The 19,116-nt window shown below is 46.5% G+C and overlaps 2 protein-coding genes across 2 annotated transcripts; both read right to left on the reverse strand.

Moving 5' to 3' along the window:
- Window positions 1-215: 215 nt before the first annotated feature.
- tha1 (threonine aldolase 1) lies at window positions 216-3,153 on the reverse strand. Its single transcript, XM_069724317.1, has 7 exons — window positions 2,750-3,153; window positions 2,190-2,273; window positions 2,000-2,088; window positions 1,713-1,898; window positions 1,259-1,396; window positions 813-1,005; window positions 216-717 (listed from the first exon to the last, which is right to left on the reverse strand). Exons 1-7 carry the CDS (start codon window positions 3,057-3,059, stop codon window positions 410-412), a joined length of 1,308 nt encoding a protein of 435 aa, XP_069580418.1. The 5' UTR covers window positions 3,060-3,153; the 3' UTR covers window positions 216-409.
- Window positions 3,154-15,586: 12,433 nt separating this feature from the next.
- socs3b (suppressor of cytokine signaling 3b) lies at window positions 15,587-16,642 on the reverse strand. The gene is made up of 2 exons (XM_069724329.1): window positions 16,304-16,642; window positions 15,587-16,190 (listed from the first exon to the last, which is right to left on the reverse strand). Exons 1-2 carry the CDS (start codon window positions 16,397-16,399, stop codon window positions 15,633-15,635), a joined length of 654 nt encoding a protein of 217 aa, XP_069580430.1. The 5' UTR covers window positions 16,400-16,642; the 3' UTR covers window positions 15,587-15,632.
- Window positions 16,643-19,116: the final 2,474 nt, after the last annotated feature.

Below are 19,116 nucleotides of genomic sequence, written 5' to 3' on the forward strand. Positions count from 1 at the left end.
ACTTGAGCAATTTATATTCAAATTCTTAAAGCAATTATTCAAGTTTTGCAATTCAAATTCAGTTTCTACTGACATCTCTTCACAGCCTCTTGAAGTTCATGCTGCTCATAGTAAGACGTTTAGATCAAGACATTTTTAGGGCATTTAAAAACAGCACAAAGTCTTAAAGACAGCGGCGGGGTGCTCAAGTTCACAACTAAACACAAGACAAGACAGCGGTTTCTATAAATTTAATGAAAGTAATTTTTGAATCAAAGGAAATTAATAATAATATAAAGAGTTCAGCATCCAAAGTGCCTCCTGTTATATTTGTCTCATGTTTGACATCCTTCAAGTGTTTTTCTAGATTACTCTCTAAACATTTTGAGATCCGTGATTAGACTAGCACATCTTTCGCAGGTATCAGGTTTCACTGGGCCCCGACTTTTTCCCTCAAGTGCCGAGAAGCCACAAATTGCATTTTCTGGATGGCTAGCTGGGTGTCTTCAGGCGATATCCCAAGATGCCACACGGCCCTGACGGAGTTCCCAAAATGAGGGTACATGAGGACTCGTATCCCCCGCCCCAGCGCGGCCTCCTCCCCCTCGCCAACCTCTCCCATGCGGGCGCAGAACTCTTGGGGACTCAAACCGGGCTCCCGCAGACGGAAACGCAGGATGTTCGTCTCCACGGCCGCCGTGTCCACCGCGAACAGAGGAGGCTCACAGTCGAGCAGAGCTGGGAGGACGACGAGGAAATGAGCAAGTTGGAAGCAGCGCTACAATAGCAGCCAGTGAATTGCTTAATTTGAATTAACGGGAGCGTATGAGCACCTCGAGCGAAGGTCCTTGCATTGCGATGGTCCTCCTCCAGTCTTCCCACCATATCGTTTAAGGACAGTTTTCCAGCGGCTGCCAGAACGCCGGCCTGCCGCATTCCCCCGCCGAGGGCCTTGCGGCACCGTACCGCTCGGGATATGAAGTCCCGAGGTCCAGCCAGCATGGTACCCACAGGGGCACCCAAACCCTGGTGCATGTGATATTTCAGTTTTTCTTTTTTAATAAATTTGCACACATTTCTACATTTCTGTTTTTTTCTGTCAACATGGGGTGCTGAGTGAACATTGATGAGAAATAAAATGAACTTTTTTTTGATTTTAGCAAATGGCTGCAATGAAACAAAGAGTGAAAAATTTAAAGGGGTCTGAATACTTTCCGTACCCACTGTATATATTCTTTTCTACTCTGTGTGTGTGTGTGTTCACGTCCTCCAGACCCACCTTGGAGAGGCACACGCTGACGGTGTGCGTGTGCTGCAGTATGGTGGGTGGAGGAACCCCCTGGGCCACAGCGGCGTTCATCACCCGGGCTCCGTCCATGTGAACCGACAGGCCGTGCTGATCTGCTAAAGCTCGAACCTCAGAGATGAAAAACAAACCGATCCGAGCGCGATCAAACACGGGAGAGAGTTTGCGTCGAGGCAAGTATCATTTTTACACTTCGACTATAATAAAGCATTTGTCCAACCAAAACAAAAACAACAACAAAAAATCTGATTTGATTTCTTTAATTGCATCCGATCGTCGCAACCCTGAATACAAAACACACGACTCGTTGAAATGAAGACTATTAACGTTAATAAGAAACAGCTTAAGAAAACAGTATTCGACCATAAATAAAGCACAAAACCACAAACAAAACATGAAACGCATCTTTCAAAAAGCAAACACCCACCTCCTGCAGGAAGGCCAGCGGCAGCACACGCCCTCCCTGTATGTTGTGCGTGTTCTCCACACATATGAGGCGTGAGCGGGGGTAGTGGGGGTCTGGGTAACCGTGGCGGATCTTCGACTCCAGCTGCTCCAAGTCAAACGTCCCATCGGGGAGGTTGGTCACCGTGGTGGCGTGGACACCAGCCAGCTGTGTCGACAACAACGTAAACACACACCGAGTCCTTCAAGAGTAAAAAAAAAAAAAAAGAAACACAGACTGCAGTCGCCCGCTTGCTCGGCCACGCTCACCTGTGCGCTTCCTCCTTGCTCGTAGACGTGCAGATGGGACAGATCGCCCGCGATCATCTCGTCGCCGCGCTCCCTGCAGTGCACCATCACTGCGCGGTGTGAAACGCACGCTCGCTTTACCACCGTCCTGGCCTCACAGACATCGATTCAGACTCTTGTCAATAAAAAAAAAAAAAAAAGCACGGCTCACCTGCGATGAGGTTGCTCATGGTTCCCGAGGGGACGAACAGGGCGGCCTCCATGCCAAACAAATCAGCCGCCATTTTCTGTAACTCTGCACAAGTCAGTCAAATACTGTAAGTTGTAGAAAGTGCTAGTCGAGGGTCAAAGGTCAGAAGGTGATGTGTGAATGTAAAGCCAACATAAAGCCCTTTGTTGTAATCAGAAACTCATGGTGGCAAATTCTTGAGTCTCCTTTTAAATTATAATCTAGTATATTGTGTAATTAAGAAGCAATTATCTACCGAATTACTCTGCATCGGAGTTAATAACATTATGCAGGTGCATTTAGAGACTATGATATACTCTTTCAATAATAATTGAATCAGAAAATCCCTGTTGTCATATTATAATATTCTGCTTCTGAATAATTTATGTATTTCAATGCATTTCAATCCAACCGCCTTTACAGTCTTCGATTCAGAGTTCTTACATTTCACCCCTGGTGTGTTCACTGTTGTTTTAACTTTTCTGTGTTTTTCTATCACTCCACAGTTAAATATAAAGTTTCAGCATCTCTTCGGCTCTAACCGTTCACCGTCGGGTCCTCTCCCATCACGTCATCTCCAACCTCGGCCTCCGCCATTGCCTGACGCATCGCCGGACCGGGCTTGGTCACGGTGTCGCTGCGGAGGTCCACCACCCGGACGCGGGCGGCCTCGCCCGGCCCGGGGTGCCTGGCTTTCCCGGCGTTGTAGTACCCCCGCGTGGAGCTCCGTCCCAAGGCGGCGGCGGCGACGGCGGCGGCTGCATCTCGCGCACGCAGCGGTTTACCTGAAGCGACGACGCCGTGGTTCAGAAATGTGAACAAAACCCTGCAGGAAAATGTTTTCAACGACATGACGGTCCTCTTTTAATCATCTCCATCGCTTGTGTTACGATATTGAACTTTGGATCGTTGTTATCGATAATCATTGACTGCAAGGGAAAGTTAATGGATGACCTATCGGCACATCGACATGCACGGAGCAGTGGGCACCTCAAGGTGGCGCCAATATCCCAACAAAGCTAATTCATCTGTGAACACTGGCATGCACACGGTGAGCAAAATTCATCTCAGAACCTAACTGGTAACATAATCCAAAGAATTATAATCTCCCTATTTATATATTTACATAGAAAATGACGGGGTTTTTTACATTGGTTTTTTTTTTTTTTAAGAGGCACTGGTAATTTACCAGGCCGCAGTTACGCCCGTGGTGTTGTACTGGACTGAGTTACGTTCAGAAAATTCAAATCCATTTGATTTATGTAGAATATTTAAAAGTTGCAGAACATCAAACAAATTTAAAAACAACCAGAATCGAAACATGTAACACACCTTTAAAAGACAATAGGAACAAAATTAAAGAAAGCAAAATCAATATTAAGACAAAACAACACCAGGATAAACACGAGCTGTAAATAACACTCACGAAAATTCAAGTTAAATACGGTCTGATCTGGAAACGCTAATAATAAAAAAAAAAAAAATTACATTATACATTATATGCTTCACAAAAATGACATTTATATGCAGATTATTGTAGATGATGTCATCGGCTACTGTTTTGCTGGTAATTCTATTGCGTCTACTCCCTGCACGTTCAGAGATCGCTTTGCAGTATTTGAAGCACATCTATGAAAACAGAGACCGTCTTTTTCATGTGTTCACTCTGTTGACACCAGCACACTTGACCTTCAACGACACGGTCAATGTTTTCCACAATTATCCTCGTATCAGAGTATGTCACGTCTCACGTGGAGGACGTGTTGGATTTGAGCCCATTTGTACCCGTGTAACTCGAACCACGTCTCTGCTGCTGTCTGCTTCCCGTGTTTCGACGTGTTTACACGACGTTGTACTCACGAACGCTCTGACACGGCGGTGACACCTCCAGATTCCTCAGGGGTCACAGACCTGCTTTGGGCCTGACCTTTACACACACACCCCCCCCCCCTCACACACACACACACACACACACACACACACACACACACACACACCACCGAGCCGTAAAGCTAATTTTGACTGCGGGCTCTCCCATCGTTCACTCAGCTTTTTCTGCAGGGAGCCCTGGAGGAGGTGAAAGCCACCACACACACACACACACACACACACACACACACACACACACACACACACACACACACACACACACACACACGCATGGCACAATGAGGCTGTGTTGGCATCCAGCACTATCCTCTATTTATTTTTTTTATTTATTTTTTATCAGAATTAAAGCCCCAGCTCCCTCGTGTCCTGGGGACTAAGTCAATATTTGGAGGTGAAAGGCTTGTGGGAAATTCTCCAACCGTGGATTGAGGTAGGCGACGAGGGAGGTGCACTCAGGACAAAACAACTCTCTCCTCCCTGTGACACTCACTTTTTCTCTCTGCACTACAACTGCTACTGCTGCATTCATATCAGAAGCACTACAGCACCCCCCCCCCCACACACACACACACACACACACACACACACACACACACACACACACACCCTCCTACCACGCACACACACACATTCCCCACTCACAAGCACACCCTTGTCCTCTCATCAGATTTCAATCACTTGATAAAAGTCCCAGTGTGTGTTATCAGGACCGCATCGCAGTGTAGTTAAAGTTGATACTGCCGGTAACAGAGCCAGGGTTTATGATCCATAACAAGTCATCATTAAAAGTCATTAGCAAACATCGGCGTCGTAAAAAGGCCACAGTCAGTCTCGAGAGCCCCGCGAGAGCTGTGAACAGACGGAGATAAAGATGCATCGGGACGGGGCGGCGGTGCAGAGCTGTGATAAGACGAGGGCAGAGGGAGCAGGAGTTTTTTACGGGATCCCTGCTGGCATTGAGCTTCGTATAACCTCACGTGTTTTTCTTTTTCTTTTTTCTGCCTGTGTGTGTGTGTGTGTGTGTGTGTGTGTGTGTGTGTGTGTGTGTGTGTGTGTGTGTGTGTGTGTGTGTGTGTGTGTGTGTGTGCGCGCTCCGTGTCTTTTGCTTGTGTTTTGTTTCTCTCAAATGCCTTCCAGCATTCCTTGCCTGCGCGCGGCGGGCAGAGTGGTGTTTTGGAGAAAATATTGAATTAGAGAAAAAGAGGCAGAGAGGGAGAAATGAAGGAGAGGGAGAAATATTGACTCCTTCTGGGAAGGAGCGAGACGGCAACGCCTTTCCAATAACCATAAACCCACTGGGCTGAAAATAGACGGGGCCGAATGAATAAACGAATGTGTTCATCCCACATGAGCTCTTCTCTTTCACGGACGGAGAGGAATGGAGGTGACCCCCCCCCCCCCCATATCTACCCCCACCTTTTTTTTTTTTCTTCCTCCTCCTCCTCCTCCTCCTCTCCCTCTTTCTCTCTCCTCTTTCACTGAGGCCATCATTTCTTCACCATGACGAGAGATATTAACCGGAACAAAACAGGTGTTTATGGGAAGCCTTCCCTCAAATGAGGTTTTTCATGAACCCGCACGTGGACGCACATACACACACACACACACACACACACACACACACACACACACACACACACACACACACACACACTGTGCAGCGTAAAGGTGTCGACATCAGTGCCTGTGAAACATGAGTAACATCTGTTTCACATTTCACACTATTCCCCCCCTTCATGTCATGGGCCATGTGGATATGCTTTACTTCACCATCACACACACACACACACACACACACACACACACACACACACACACACACACACACACACACACACACACACACACACACACACACACACACTTGTGTTTCCATCACTTTCAAGGACATTACTTTGGCTTACTTTTATTTCCTGGAGACTTACTACAACCAGTACTCACCTAATCCTCACATTAACCCGTATTACCGTAACCTTAACCAGGTCGCCACTCTCAGGTTTATTAGGGCACGAGCACCATAGTGTGAAAGCCCTATTGTTATCCAAGCGATTATTATGATTCTCTGTAAACAACTGCATTTTTGGAGGCTTTATCATACTCAAAAACTCATGAAAGTTGGTACACGCATCTCTCCCAGCGAAAGATTTAATATTTTAGTGGAGTCGTGAGTGGGCGTGGCCAAATGGCTCGCGATCGCCCCCTAAAACAGATGCAAAACTTTTTCAATTTCTCCAAACGTTTCAACTTCGCTAAAAGTTGAATCACCATCAACAGGTGGAATCTGAACCATTAATAGCAACCTTGGATTTGTACATGCAGTACTAACCAAAAGTCAACAACAATACAAAACTAATTTTTTTTTTTTTTGAAGTCCAAGAGAGACTTTAAAAAAATTGTATATTTTCAACCCAACCGACCACATCCCAAAAAGTATTATCATATCACACCATGGCTGTGTCTCAAATTGCATACTTCCCTAAAGTACACTCACATCGAACTTACTTGTGCCGTATGTAAATCTGGACAGGGTCGTGTTGTCAAATTATGCACTCTCCTCTTCCAAAAAAGACTGGAAGCAGAGATTTTTCTCCCATTTCACCACGAGAACATTTGTGAGATCAGTCGGTGATGTTACGCGATAAGATCTGGCTCGAACTGGGTCCCGAAGGCGTCGGATGGGCTGCAGGTCAAATTCTCGCGCACCAAAACTTGGACCTCAGTGTGCATGTGGGCACTGTATGTGTTGAAACCCTCCCCGGACTGTTACCGCAACACCGACAGCACGATATTATCTGAAATATGATTGTACGCTGAAGCAATAACATTTCCAATCATTGGGCCTGAGGGGTCTAACCCAAACAACAGACAGGGGCTTCTGCATGCTTTTGGCCGTATTGTTTACTTTTGGGTGTATTTGCTAAGTTTTGAGTTGCCCCTCTGTCTCCACCCCAAGTTCTACGGAGGCGAATGGAATTTAGTTTGTGGTTGAAAAATGACATTTGAAAAACTCAAACTGAATCACTTGTTTCCACAGAGCTTGCTGTGAACAGTTTTCATTGGAGCCGCTTTCTAGACCCAAATAGTCCCAAAGAAAACCCTTGACAGCGAAGTCCGTGGATTATAGCGACCAGAAAATTGCTTCTGGAAAGACACAAAAAAAAGGACTTTTAAATGCTTTGAGAGCTCAAACTAAATTTCATTCTCATTTATTGTAGCCTCGCACTCAAGAGGCTGATATCTCTGCACAGAAATGATCTGCGGGTTGTGATGGTGGAGAAGGTCTTTTGGCGGAACAGTCTCTTTATGCATTGTCCTGCAGCCAGTTTGAGACAAGCTGAACCAGACCATCAAGATTTCCCGCCGTAGTAATCAGCTGCAACCACTGTCACTCATTCATCTCATCATTCATTCATCCACCCGCTGACTCCTCTCAGTCAGTAATTTCTCATTTTGTTCATTCAGCTGTAATTATAGACCCTGACCAGCCTGTACATTTTCATTTCCGAGAACTATCTCTTCTCTTTTTTTTTTTTCTTTTTTTTTTTTACCTCCCTCTGCTGCATGCATTTACCAAACCTGCACTTCACCCTCACAGTGATCCTGTCACCCTCCTGACCCTCTTCTCACTCTTTTCATCCTCCTTTCCCACATTGCCCACTTCTCTTTCTCTCTTTCTCTCTTTCTCTCTCTGGGAAATCATGTGACTTCTCTGAAGCAGAGCCCTATAAACCAGCGGTACTTGGGGGGGCTCAGTGTCTATACAGCTCTCTGATTGGCTCTTGCATTCAGACACTGCACACTGCTGGGCGAACACACACACACACACACACACACACACACACACACACACACACACACACACACTGCCGACCCCCTGTTTCCTTCTTTCAGGAACAAATGTGATCCTTCGCATTAAAAAACAGAGAGAAGGGGGGTCATGAGCGAGAACAGTGTGTGTGTGTGTGTGTGTGTGTGTGTGTGTGTGTGTGTGTGTGTGTGTGTGTGTGTGTGTGTGTGTGTGTGTGTGTGTGTGTGTGTGTGTGTGTGTGTTCCTTTTGCAGTTAAATGAGTATCCAAATAGAGAAGTGGTTATTGGCCTTTAATGAGGGGGTTGTTCTCACAAGGTGAAATCAAGTAAGCACAAACACACACTGAAGGCTGAGCAGGACCATTTGTTCTACGTCGGGGGATGCGATGCACGCTGTTGCAGGCCAATAGCTGAATGGATTGGATTCAGAGAGCTCAGCTTTGGGGCTCGGTTAATCCAATTGGATCCCTTTTGAGACGAAACAGAGGGGCCTGTCAGCTATTGGCAGAAAAGTGCCACTGTTCATATTCAAAATCTCCCGTTCGGATTGAAGGCTTCTGCCGGGTTTAATTTGCAGTAAAAACCCTGTAAAATCTGGTGTATAATTTGAAACAAACCCCAGAAAGTTGTTTTGGTCTTAACTCATCCCGAGATCCAGAGTTTTTATCTGACACTGATGTTCCAGCTGGCGCTGTGAGACTAGCTGCAGGGAGGCAAAGAGACGGTTTCTGATTTTATCCCGTGTGGAAACCGCAGCGGAGAGTCTTGATAGAGAAACGCCAACGGAGATTCTTCGATGTCTGTCGCCTCTTGAGAGTGACACTGACACTTTCCCTGCTGCTGTCAGTTCATCCACCCAGCAGTAATGTTGACTTAGATAAACTGTGTGTGTTATACAGACTGACTGTGTGCTGGCAGGCGGGCAGAAGTGGGAAAAACTACTGCGAGTAGTCATAGAAGTAAGTGCAGCTATTTTACATTAATTCAGATGGAAATGTATTTTTTGGCCTCAGCAGCAGCGCGGCTGTAGGGACGGCAGTGATGGCTGGTCGGTCCACAGATGTAGCTTCAGATTGATTCAACAGCTATTGAATGGACCTCCATGATCCCCAGAGAATTCATCTTAATTACCTTGGTGAGCCAACGCCTGCCTTTTCTTGTACCAGCAGCATGTCTCATTCATCCTGTGACGTACATTATGTCTGCGTTTATGAAATAAATTAGCACACGTTTTTGTGCAGCTGTTCGTATTCCTTAAGAAGATGAATCCCAACCACCCCGGTGATCCCACTTTTCTGAGAGAGCACAGTCGCTGACTTTACTTTATGCAGAGCAGGTCAACAGGCAACGTAATGGAGACCCGTAAAATGTCTCAGAAAGTCTACGGTAATGACACACTGAGCCAGGTGAGGTGGTTTGATTGAAATTTGTATTTCAAGAGGGGTGAAACGTCACTGTCCAAGAACCAAGGTGCATCAGGTCCATAGCGACCAGGTGGGGTTTTCTTTGACATTCACAGGGTTGCGCAGCATGACTTCGCCTCTCAGGGTCCGACCGTCAACATCGAGTTCTACCGTGACTCTCTGAAGGTGTCTGAAGAAAAACATTCAGTGCAAACAACCTGAACTGCGACACAACGGCATTTTGGTTCTCCAACACGACAATGCGCCCACTCACAATCACAGCTTGTTGAAAACCGCAACGACACAATCATCACGCTCCACTGCCTCTAATTGCCGGATTTAGCTCTCTGACAATGCGTTCCGTTTCCACAAAATTAAACTCAAAATTTGATGTGCAATTGTTGCTCAAGTTTCATGACCGTGGGAAATTGCCCCAAAAAACCATCCTCCTGCCTCGTGCACATCACTGTGCTGCACTTGCGGTTTTCAGACAGGAGCTGTTTTCAAGGGAAATAGGAATAAAATCCCACTATAGACGATCTGCTCAGCATCAAGTGGAGTCAGACGTAGTTAGATAGGGACTAACCGGTGAACACAGCGCAGCATTCAGCAGCCGAAGAGCCACGTATTTCCAAAGACCGAGAGACCAAAAACAGAGCAAAAAGAGTCCGATTATTGGATTTCCATTCATCAGTTGGACACAAACAAAACTTGAGGTTTTCATTTGATGGCAAAAAACTGAATTCCGCTCTTTATTTACAATGAATATTTCTGCGCATATTTCTTTCAGTAAGTGTTAACTACCACCACAGTTAATCTGTGAATGCACGGGTTTTATTTGTAAGGGAGAATCTTTTCATTGTAGCCCTGCAGCCTTTTCTTGAAGGATTCGAGAGTGTAGGTCGCTCACAGGCGTTGCCATTCATCCACGACTAAAAAACCCCTTACTCACCACATATGTATGTGCATATGGTAGCGCTTGAACTCGCGTGCGTGTCTGCCACAGTCTCGAGTTCAAATATTATGCAGTCCCGTTTGCTGGCTGAAGGGACACAGTGACACCTGAGAGTGTTAGAGGGTTTGGTCCGAGTCCACGCTGTTACAGTAAGCCATTTGGCATCTGAGCTTCTCTGCCGCTACGCTTGTGCAGCTGTGAATGGAGAGCAGAGAAAAAAAAAAGAAAAGAAAAACAAAAAGCCCTCCTCGATAAAACAATGCAACTGTGTCTATTACAACATGCCTCGCAACTGCCTTTTACAAACTCCTCTGTACCTTTTCGGGTCATCCAAGTTGGTTTCTATTTGTACTCGCAGCCAGTAAGTGCGTCGGCACACCCATGTGCGTCGGTCTGTCCAGGTGTTACGGGAAAACCATTTAAGTGATGATTTACGTGAAAAATAAAGTTAGTCACAATGAGTGCTGCGGAATGTGTGTGTGAGTGTGTGTGTGTGTGTGTGTGTGTGTGAGTGTGTGTGTGTGTGTGTGTGTGTGTGAGTGTGTGTGTGAGTGTGTGTGTGAGTGTATGTGTGCGGAGGGGGGGATGGTGGATAGTCAACTTAGAAAAACATTGTGTGTGTGTGTGTGTGTGTGTGTGTGTGTGTGTGTGTGTGTGTGTGTGTGTGTGTGTGTGTGTGTGTGTGTGTGTGTGTGTGTGTGTCTCTGCATATGTGTCACAATGAGCTGGTCAGCGAGTACAAGTCAAGACCGCATGTGTCTTCACAGTGTTTGTGCACACACACACACACACACACACACATGCAACGCACAGACACATACATGCAGACATTGTTTTCGAGTGCATTTGCCCGTCTGCATGCTTCCCATATGGTTTTTATTGATCCGTGTCCCTGTTATACCCCTTCTGCTCCCTCTCCTCCTCTCTTGTCTGTCTGTGTGCGCTGATGGTGAAGGAATGATGGAATGCTGGAGGGTAAATCTCTGGTTTCCTGGAAGCTGGTCTAGCTTTATCAGAAGCGGCTGTGACAATACTCGAGCTGATGGGCCAACCGAACGTCTTTCCTATAAGCGCCGATCAGCCAACAAAAAGCCTTCCTGGAAGGAATAATCAGCAAACCGGAGGCCCTTCCTGGAAGCCCACTGTGGACTGTAAGTTGCAGGGCATATTCCTCACCCTTTAATATTCTTTCCACCTTCGAGGTTTGACATGGCTGACACTGGCAAGAGCTCAGAAATGGAATTAAACACACAAAGAGCTGCTGATAAGAGAATTTAATTAATCAAACTGGCCGACTTTTAAAACATTCTTCCCCCCTTGTCCTACTTTTGCTTGTGCTGCATAAAAAACACGCCGTTAAAGCTACAAGAGGCGGCGCCCAAAACTTCGGTGTGAATGTTTTGATTGTTGAAAAAAAAAAAAAAAAAAAAAAATTACAAAAAATAACTACAGCGTGCTCGGTTGTTTGAGAGCCGGGTGTTGTGCTTGGCCGGGGTCTCTGTTGACAACCGTTGAGCCGGACACAGCAAGTCATAACCCGAAAAAATGAATCACGGTGGAAAGACTTTTCTGTGAGTGTGTGAGATTCAGCGAGGAGCGAAGAAAGAATACAGGCAAAATATTCCAGCCCCGCTCACCAGGCAACTATGGGGGAACATAGCATGAGTCACAGCGAGCTGAGCTGGCTTATTTAGACAATGTGTTTGTGTGTAAAACTGGATTATTCTGGATGGATTTTGGGAAGAAGGCTCACTCATTTCTGTTTGTCTCTTCATCTACGTCATCCTTGTCTGCAAGTGCCCACTGCATTTTCCTCTCATAAACAAATAGTGTCATACACACACACACACACACACACACACACGTTCAAACAGCAACATTAGACACACATTTTTCCTGTAAGTGTCATAGCAAAATAAGGAACCATGGGACAATGAATCATTGTAATTACCTGAACTGAGGTAAGCTGTAAAAACAGTTATTAAACGTTATCCTCTTGTTCTCTCAGATAAATCACGGGCTGGCTCACATCCACAGGTGTGTGTATGTGTGGCAAAAGGTGTATTATTGTCACTAACTCAGTTTAACATTCCTGATTTATTTAATTTTAAACCTGAATTTGATGCCCTTTCTGATAATTTTGCTTTCTTTTTTTCCCCCCCCAGTCTCGTCTCTTCAGGACTCCCGTTTATAACACACAGACACTCTCTTACATAAAGACACCTCATTCACTCCTTCTCGTACACACTCTAACACCAGGCAAGCCGTAAAAACTCAACTCAATTAAAGTGCCTCTTTCCTGGAAGCCTGCCTCAGACAGAGCACAAGGTATGCAGGGAATGGGAACCGTGTGTGTATGTGTGTGTGTGTGTGTGTGTGTGTGTGTGTGTGTGTGTGTGTGTGTGTGTGTGTGTATGTGTGTGTGTGTGTGTGCACGCGTGTGATATAGAAATGAAGAAACTCACCCCTTGCTCAATTTTACCAACAGCACTATAAGCTTGACCGACCACTTACGCTCGTACACACTCTCGGCATCGGCTGCACACTAAAACCACAGGCCGTCATAAATCTCCTCCACGTGGGCCCTTTCACCTATTTGACCTCTCACACACACACACACACACACACACACACACATATATATATATATATACACATCTATCTATCCACACACACTCCCCCAGAGGACACCATCCTCTCTCAGCCCCCTCAGGCAGGATGTATAAAACCCCTGCTGCATTCCTTTCCAGTTAGGTCCGGCCCAAAGTCGGCTTCCTAAACAGTAACTGCTGTGTCAAAAGCGTGTGTGCATATGTGCGACAGCGTTCACCTTAAACGCCGTGTCGATTCTGGGAATCCCTTTGTTCGTGGGCACTAACAGCCCTCCACACACACCCCTCTCCTATATGTCCCCCGACGGAATTTACCCACAATGCTCCGGCGGAGAAAAATGAGAAGTGAGGATTGCAGTAATGTGTGCAGTGTGACCGGTGTCGGCGTCCTCCCCGTCGCCCCCGTCCGCCTCTTGCAAAAGCTTTCCCACTGGATAAACGCGGTTTTGTTTACCCAAGAAATCCCCGTCGTCTGTAAATAATCTCATTGTGAGGCGGAGGAATTGCTGGAAAACAGAGTGTTTTACATTACGGTAAATTAGAGCGCTTCCAGTCAATATTGACTCAGTCATCAAGTAAGAGAGAGAAAAGAGAAGCTGAGGAAGAAGGCAAATAAACAAACAGTGAAGTAACACACAGGGCAAATGCACTGACTTTTGTAAAAATAGTGCTCTTTAATATAAATTATTGAAATATTTTAGAAATATAAATATGTGCAACGTTCCTTTTCATTTATTTTTTGTAATGCTTTGTCATTTCAGGTATTACAGCTTGTATTCTGCCAGACTAGTGGCCAGCGTTTTTGCAAGAAGAGTCTTTATAAAAGACAAAATGATTCACATACACGTGGTCCACCGGTGCAACACATGTACAAACTTGGTGTTGATGTGAGAAAAAGTTTAGAGCCCAGATTTGACCAAAGATGTGAGTCACCGTGCTGCAATTCAGCACCCGTGTCTCACAAAATCTTACGATGTGGAGAAGCTCCCACTCCAACATGGAGACGAGCTCCGGTCGAGCACAGAGGGGGAAAAACAAACAAACAAAACAAAACAAAAAAAAACACATGTTTGATCAAATCAGAGTCTTAGTTTAGTTTTACAAAAGGCTTTTTGAAAAGAATCACTGAAGGGAAGTTCCCTTTTGACATTCAGACAAAGCCGACTGTTCGCTCCTGCTCCAGAGGTAAGGATGGAAGGTAGACGGGGCAAAACAACAAACAAAACAACAACAACAAAAAAAAACCATTTTCTAAAGTTACAGGGACAAAACTGATAACATAACAGCTCATTTCTTTCTTCTCTTATCTCCTTCATGAACCCAGAGGGGGGGGGGTGTAAGAAAACCGGGAGGGAAAGAGCAGACACTCACTCAGTCAAGACACACCAGGGTGTTTTAGAAAAGAAATATAAAATGGAGATGAAAATCTAAAAATGCTCTAAAAGACAGAATTAAAACTCAGCCAAAACTTTCTTCTCTTGGCATGGGCTGTTAAGATTTACCGGAGCAGAGTCCTGTTGAAGCTCCATCATTTCCTCCGAGTCGGGGACATCAATCACGTCAATGTTTTTGTTTAGCTGTATACCAGTATGTCTCCTCCCACTTCTCCCCTAACCCAAGCCCCCTCCCCAGTTCTCCGTCCTCTTCAATTTCCTTTTTCCTAATCCCATTTCCCGCTCTCCCCTCTCCCTCTCTCTCTCTCCCCTCCCCTCCTCCTCCCCCAATCTCTGGGATGATCATGGTCACTCTCCAAGGAGCCTTACAGTGTCGCTGACATTTTTCCAGCCAGTCTGGGTAAAAATAAGTTCTGCAGTTTTGTTTGGTCCCACGCCAGGGCTTTTGTCTCAGTAACAAGCTTTTGTCTCGGCAACAGCAGTCTGCTTTCTGTCACTGTCAAAGCACACATGCATCTCTGAAACTAAAAGAAAGGGGGGAGGGAGGGAGGGAGAAGGGGCGAACAGGAGAAGAAGAAAACGCTAACTAAACCTTCATGTGGGCCTGTACCTGCATGTGTGTGTGTGTGTGTGTGTGACCACCCGCTCCCCTCTATGAGGCAACACTTGCGGGAAGCAGTGGTGGAAATGTGTGCGCCACCACACACACACACACACACACACACACACACACACACACTTAGACAAACAAATACTGTGCGTTTGCCATGTTGAGCCCCTCGTTTTGGACTTTGCCATTTTCTCTGCAGCTCCTCCTTCATTCACTCCCTCTGAGCCGTTCTGCCGTCTTTCTTTGTGTCCAGTGATCCAAAGTGTTGTAAATGTCACGCTGACCGTGGAGGTTTCTTCTTGAGCACATTTAAACCCCTTCGGAGATCAGAGGCGACAATATCGATCAAACCGTCGCCGCTTTTTGTTTAATTAATCTCCTACGGGGCGCTGCTCTGCGTCTTGTCTTGAGTCAGTCATAGGAAACGTTGACCTTTGACCCCGGGCTTCGTCTGCCACTCACTCTAGTGGTCAGTTTAAAAAAAAAAAAAAAAAAAAATTTTACGAGGCAAGACGGACGAGGCGAGACCCAAATCGCTCCACCTCCTCATCCCAGACCCCCCCCCCCCCCCCGGGTCAGTGCGAGGCTGTCGGTAGGTAGGTGTCCATCAGTGATCGCACATCTGGGATCAGCCGATTCGGAAAGCTGACCTCGCATCAGCATCCGAGGCTCAGTCTGGTCAGTCTCCGACGGCGTGCCGCCCGTCCAGACACCCAGTCCGCAGAGTGGGAACCTCTCCACTCCCAGCGTCGGTCATATCGGAGCATCGTACTCCTCCAGGAAGTTTCTGAGTGTGCGCGGGAGCTGCTCGGTTCGCTCCGGCGCCCCCAGGCCTCGGTCGTTCAGCGTCCTCCTGCACATGTGCTGCAGGGACGACAGAGAAGTCGAGAGCGGTCGCTGCAACTCCAGCGGGATTTTCTCTCCACCGGTGTGGATCAGATAAACGTTGTGGCCCTTGATTCTGGCCTCTCCCGAATGGCCCCCGCTCGCCCCTTCTCTGGTCCTTACAGCATCCGGCCCTTTCCCCATGTAGTGCGCTATGAGTTTCAGCACACAATCAAACTGCGGGGGCTCCTGGGTGGTTTGGGAGTCTGGCTGCAAGAAGAAGCCACCTCCCTGGCTGTGGATGCGCAGGTTCTTGGTTCCCCGAGCCGTCTGGACAGAGAGGGTGAAGAAGTGGTGGTGGTCCGAGGAGTCGCGGATCAGGAAAGTGCCGGGGGGCTCGGAGCGCAGCAGAGAGCTGGCCTCCCGGCCCCCGACGGCCCCCCAGTAAAACCCACTCTCCTGGAGCTTACGCAGGGCACGCATCACCTGAAACAAAAGAGAAGGAGCCTGCCATTATTAATGTGTCATCAGGTCAGGGTGGATGTTTAGGCTTCAATCAAACACACAGCTGTTTGTCTAAACTCTCAGGTGTGACTGACCTGCTGGTAGTGTTCATGCGAGCTGAAAGGCTTGTAATGATGAGGGGTGAAGTTCGACCCCTGAACCCTGCCCTCCGGAGGGGTCACGCCGCTCATGGCGAGGGGGCTCCGTCCGCCGACGGTCACCACGGCGCCATGGCCCCCTGCCTCCGCCCGCTGGTCGAGAGGCAGGGGGCCCAGAACGGGGGCTTCTTCGGGGTGGACAGGTGGATGGGAGTTTGGGGCGGAGGGAGAGGGGAGAGAGGGGGAGAGGGGCGAGGGCAGCGGGGTCACACACCGGGTCCAGGGCCCCGGGGCAGAGGAGTCTGATGCATCCAGAGAGGGGCTGGTAGAGAGCACCTAAGCACAGCTGGAGGGAGGGACGGACGGGGAGCACAGATTAGGCATTTCCATCTATATATAGACTGATGACACAGTAAAGCAGGCTACATCGAGGCACCGAGAGGGTCGTTGAAACTCCTTCATAAGCGGTGACATACATTAATGACCACTTTGTCACACCGGGGCTCTCAGTTTACACCCCCCCATAAAATGCAGTGACAAATGCACAAGGCAAGGCTGGGCAGGCAGGTTATATTTAGTTTTAAATGAATCCTCCGCTTACTCGCGCTGAGCCTCCTGCTGCTCCTGCTGCTGCTGCTGCTGCACCGTGCAGCCAGACAGCAACTGGATCCTGATTGCTTTCAATTGTCTTCGATCGGGCGCACCGCAACACGGGATTTCTGAATCGGGGTCACTGTGAGAGAGTCCAGCGAGCTTCTTCTTCTTTTTTTTTTGTTTTTTTGTTTTTTGTTTGTTTCCTCTCCCCCTCTCTCTTTCACTAAATAAGTCTTTATCTCTGCTCGGAAGCCCCGTTCTCCGGTTTCACGGTGACTAAAAAAAAAAAGAAGAGGTATCCTGGCCGGTTATGCTGGCTGTAATCCCCCTGCGGGTCTGCAGGACAGAGGGACGGCTGGAGCAGGAGGCGCCATAACGGTTCAGAACCGTTACCAGAAGCCGCCGGTGTGGAAGTCGGTCCACTTGCCCCCACAAGCCCAGCGAAACACCCCCCCCACCCCCCACCCAAAAAAAAAAAAAAAAAAAAAAAATCACCCCTCCAGGGGCCCTCTGCACCGCGAGTCCAGACAAGAGACGTGACCGTGCACCGAGACCCAGCCTCCCTCGTCACTCCGCCCGCTCCGACGATGTACACGACCGGCCGATTTCGGACGCGTTTTCGCAGACTTTCAAGCACTTACCTCGCGGATATGTTGTGCCCCGCGCCGCAGCCGCTCGTCGCCGACAGAAAAGATATGCAAACTACCCGAAAGTAGTGCCAGATGAATTATTAACTCAGGCATTAAAATCCAAAAAAAAAAGAAAAAAGAAAAAAGTATCCCCCAAAAAAAAAAAAAAAAAAAAAAAAAAAAAAAAAAAAAAAAAAAAAAAAGAGCCGTGTGGGTTTCTTTCTTTTTTCCGAGCGGAGGAATGTGGCGGTATCTGCCGGACGGACCCCGTTCGTGTGCGCGGAGGAAGGTTACTGGAGGTTGTTCCAGTGAGTAAAAGCCCGATGTTCGTAAGGCTCCGCCTCCTCCGTTCAGAGGTTCTTCCAGTAAACACGCGCACGCGCGCTCGCTCGCTCGCTCGCGCACGCAGGGAACAAGCGCACGTGCTCGCGCTCCCTCCTGGCAGATTGCCAATAAATAATAAGCGTGACCTTTTGCCGCGCTGTTTCCTGGTACTTGGTGGGTTCCCTTTCTCGACAAGGTGAAAAAGTTCAAAGCATACACACCCCCCCCCTCTTTAAAATAACCGAAAAAAAAAAAAAGAAGCTTATATTCTGTTGGAATATAATATTTTAATGGGACAAAACTTAGATGATATTCTACACATTGTACTTTTTTTTTTACTTTATACAAAAAATAAATAATTCAAAGTCATACTGAAACACATAAGTACTGTCGGCAAACTGTACTAAAAGTATCAAAAGTAAAATGAGTCAAAATGAAATATTATAATTTATCATCGACCCATATAAATTACTGGAATATTTTGTCATTGACATGTATATGCAAGCAGCATTTTAATGCCGCCACGATAAAGCTAAATTCAACTCATAATTCTGCTAATTAGTCCAATATAGTCTACCTATTTAATTCACATGTATTAATATTATTTATTCTTATTATTACCTTCTTAGATTTTCTCTCTGTATAATTGCATTGTCTTCACTCTTACTCTTGTTTTTTTTTTTCCTAGTTTCTTAAATGTAGTTTTTATTTCACTCTTTTACTGTCTATATTTTACTATATTGACATAAAAAGTCCAAAAACGGATCATAAGGCCTTACCTTAAGTTAGACATAAACAAAACAAAACACACAAAAAAAAAACAACAACAAAAATTCTGATGTTTCTGCATAAAAAAGAAGAAGAAGAAAACGGTATCTAATACGACGTCCCTCAGCTCATCATGTCGCGTCAAGAAGCATCTGACTGACTGGAAGTGCTCTTGAGCAACTACCAGCTACGTCGCTCTGCCGCCAAGTTTGACCTGAAATGTTGTTGATCAGCCAAACATGTTGCTTTCAAAGACTTCCTTTGTACCCATCAGGCTATTAGAAAATAAGACACGGAAAACATCAAAGACAAAAAGTACTCATTATACAGACTGTATATTATCGTGTTGTTGGATTATTATTGTCAGCAGCAGTTAAAAGTATATTATTTAACTATGAAATGCAGTGGAGTAGAGTTCAGAGTAGGATAGGGAAATACTAAAGTACAAGTATATTACAAATTTACTTTTAGTGTTAATAATAATAATAATAATAA

This window comes from Brachyistius frenatus, unplaced genomic scaffold (genome assembly GCF_029030835.1).
Source record: "Brachyistius frenatus isolate BFR_SWC_R1_liver_20210118 unplaced genomic scaffold, ASM2903083v1 Contig_370, whole genome shotgun sequence".
NCBI classification, from domain to species: Eukaryota; Metazoa; Chordata; class Actinopteri; family Embiotocidae; genus Brachyistius; species Brachyistius frenatus.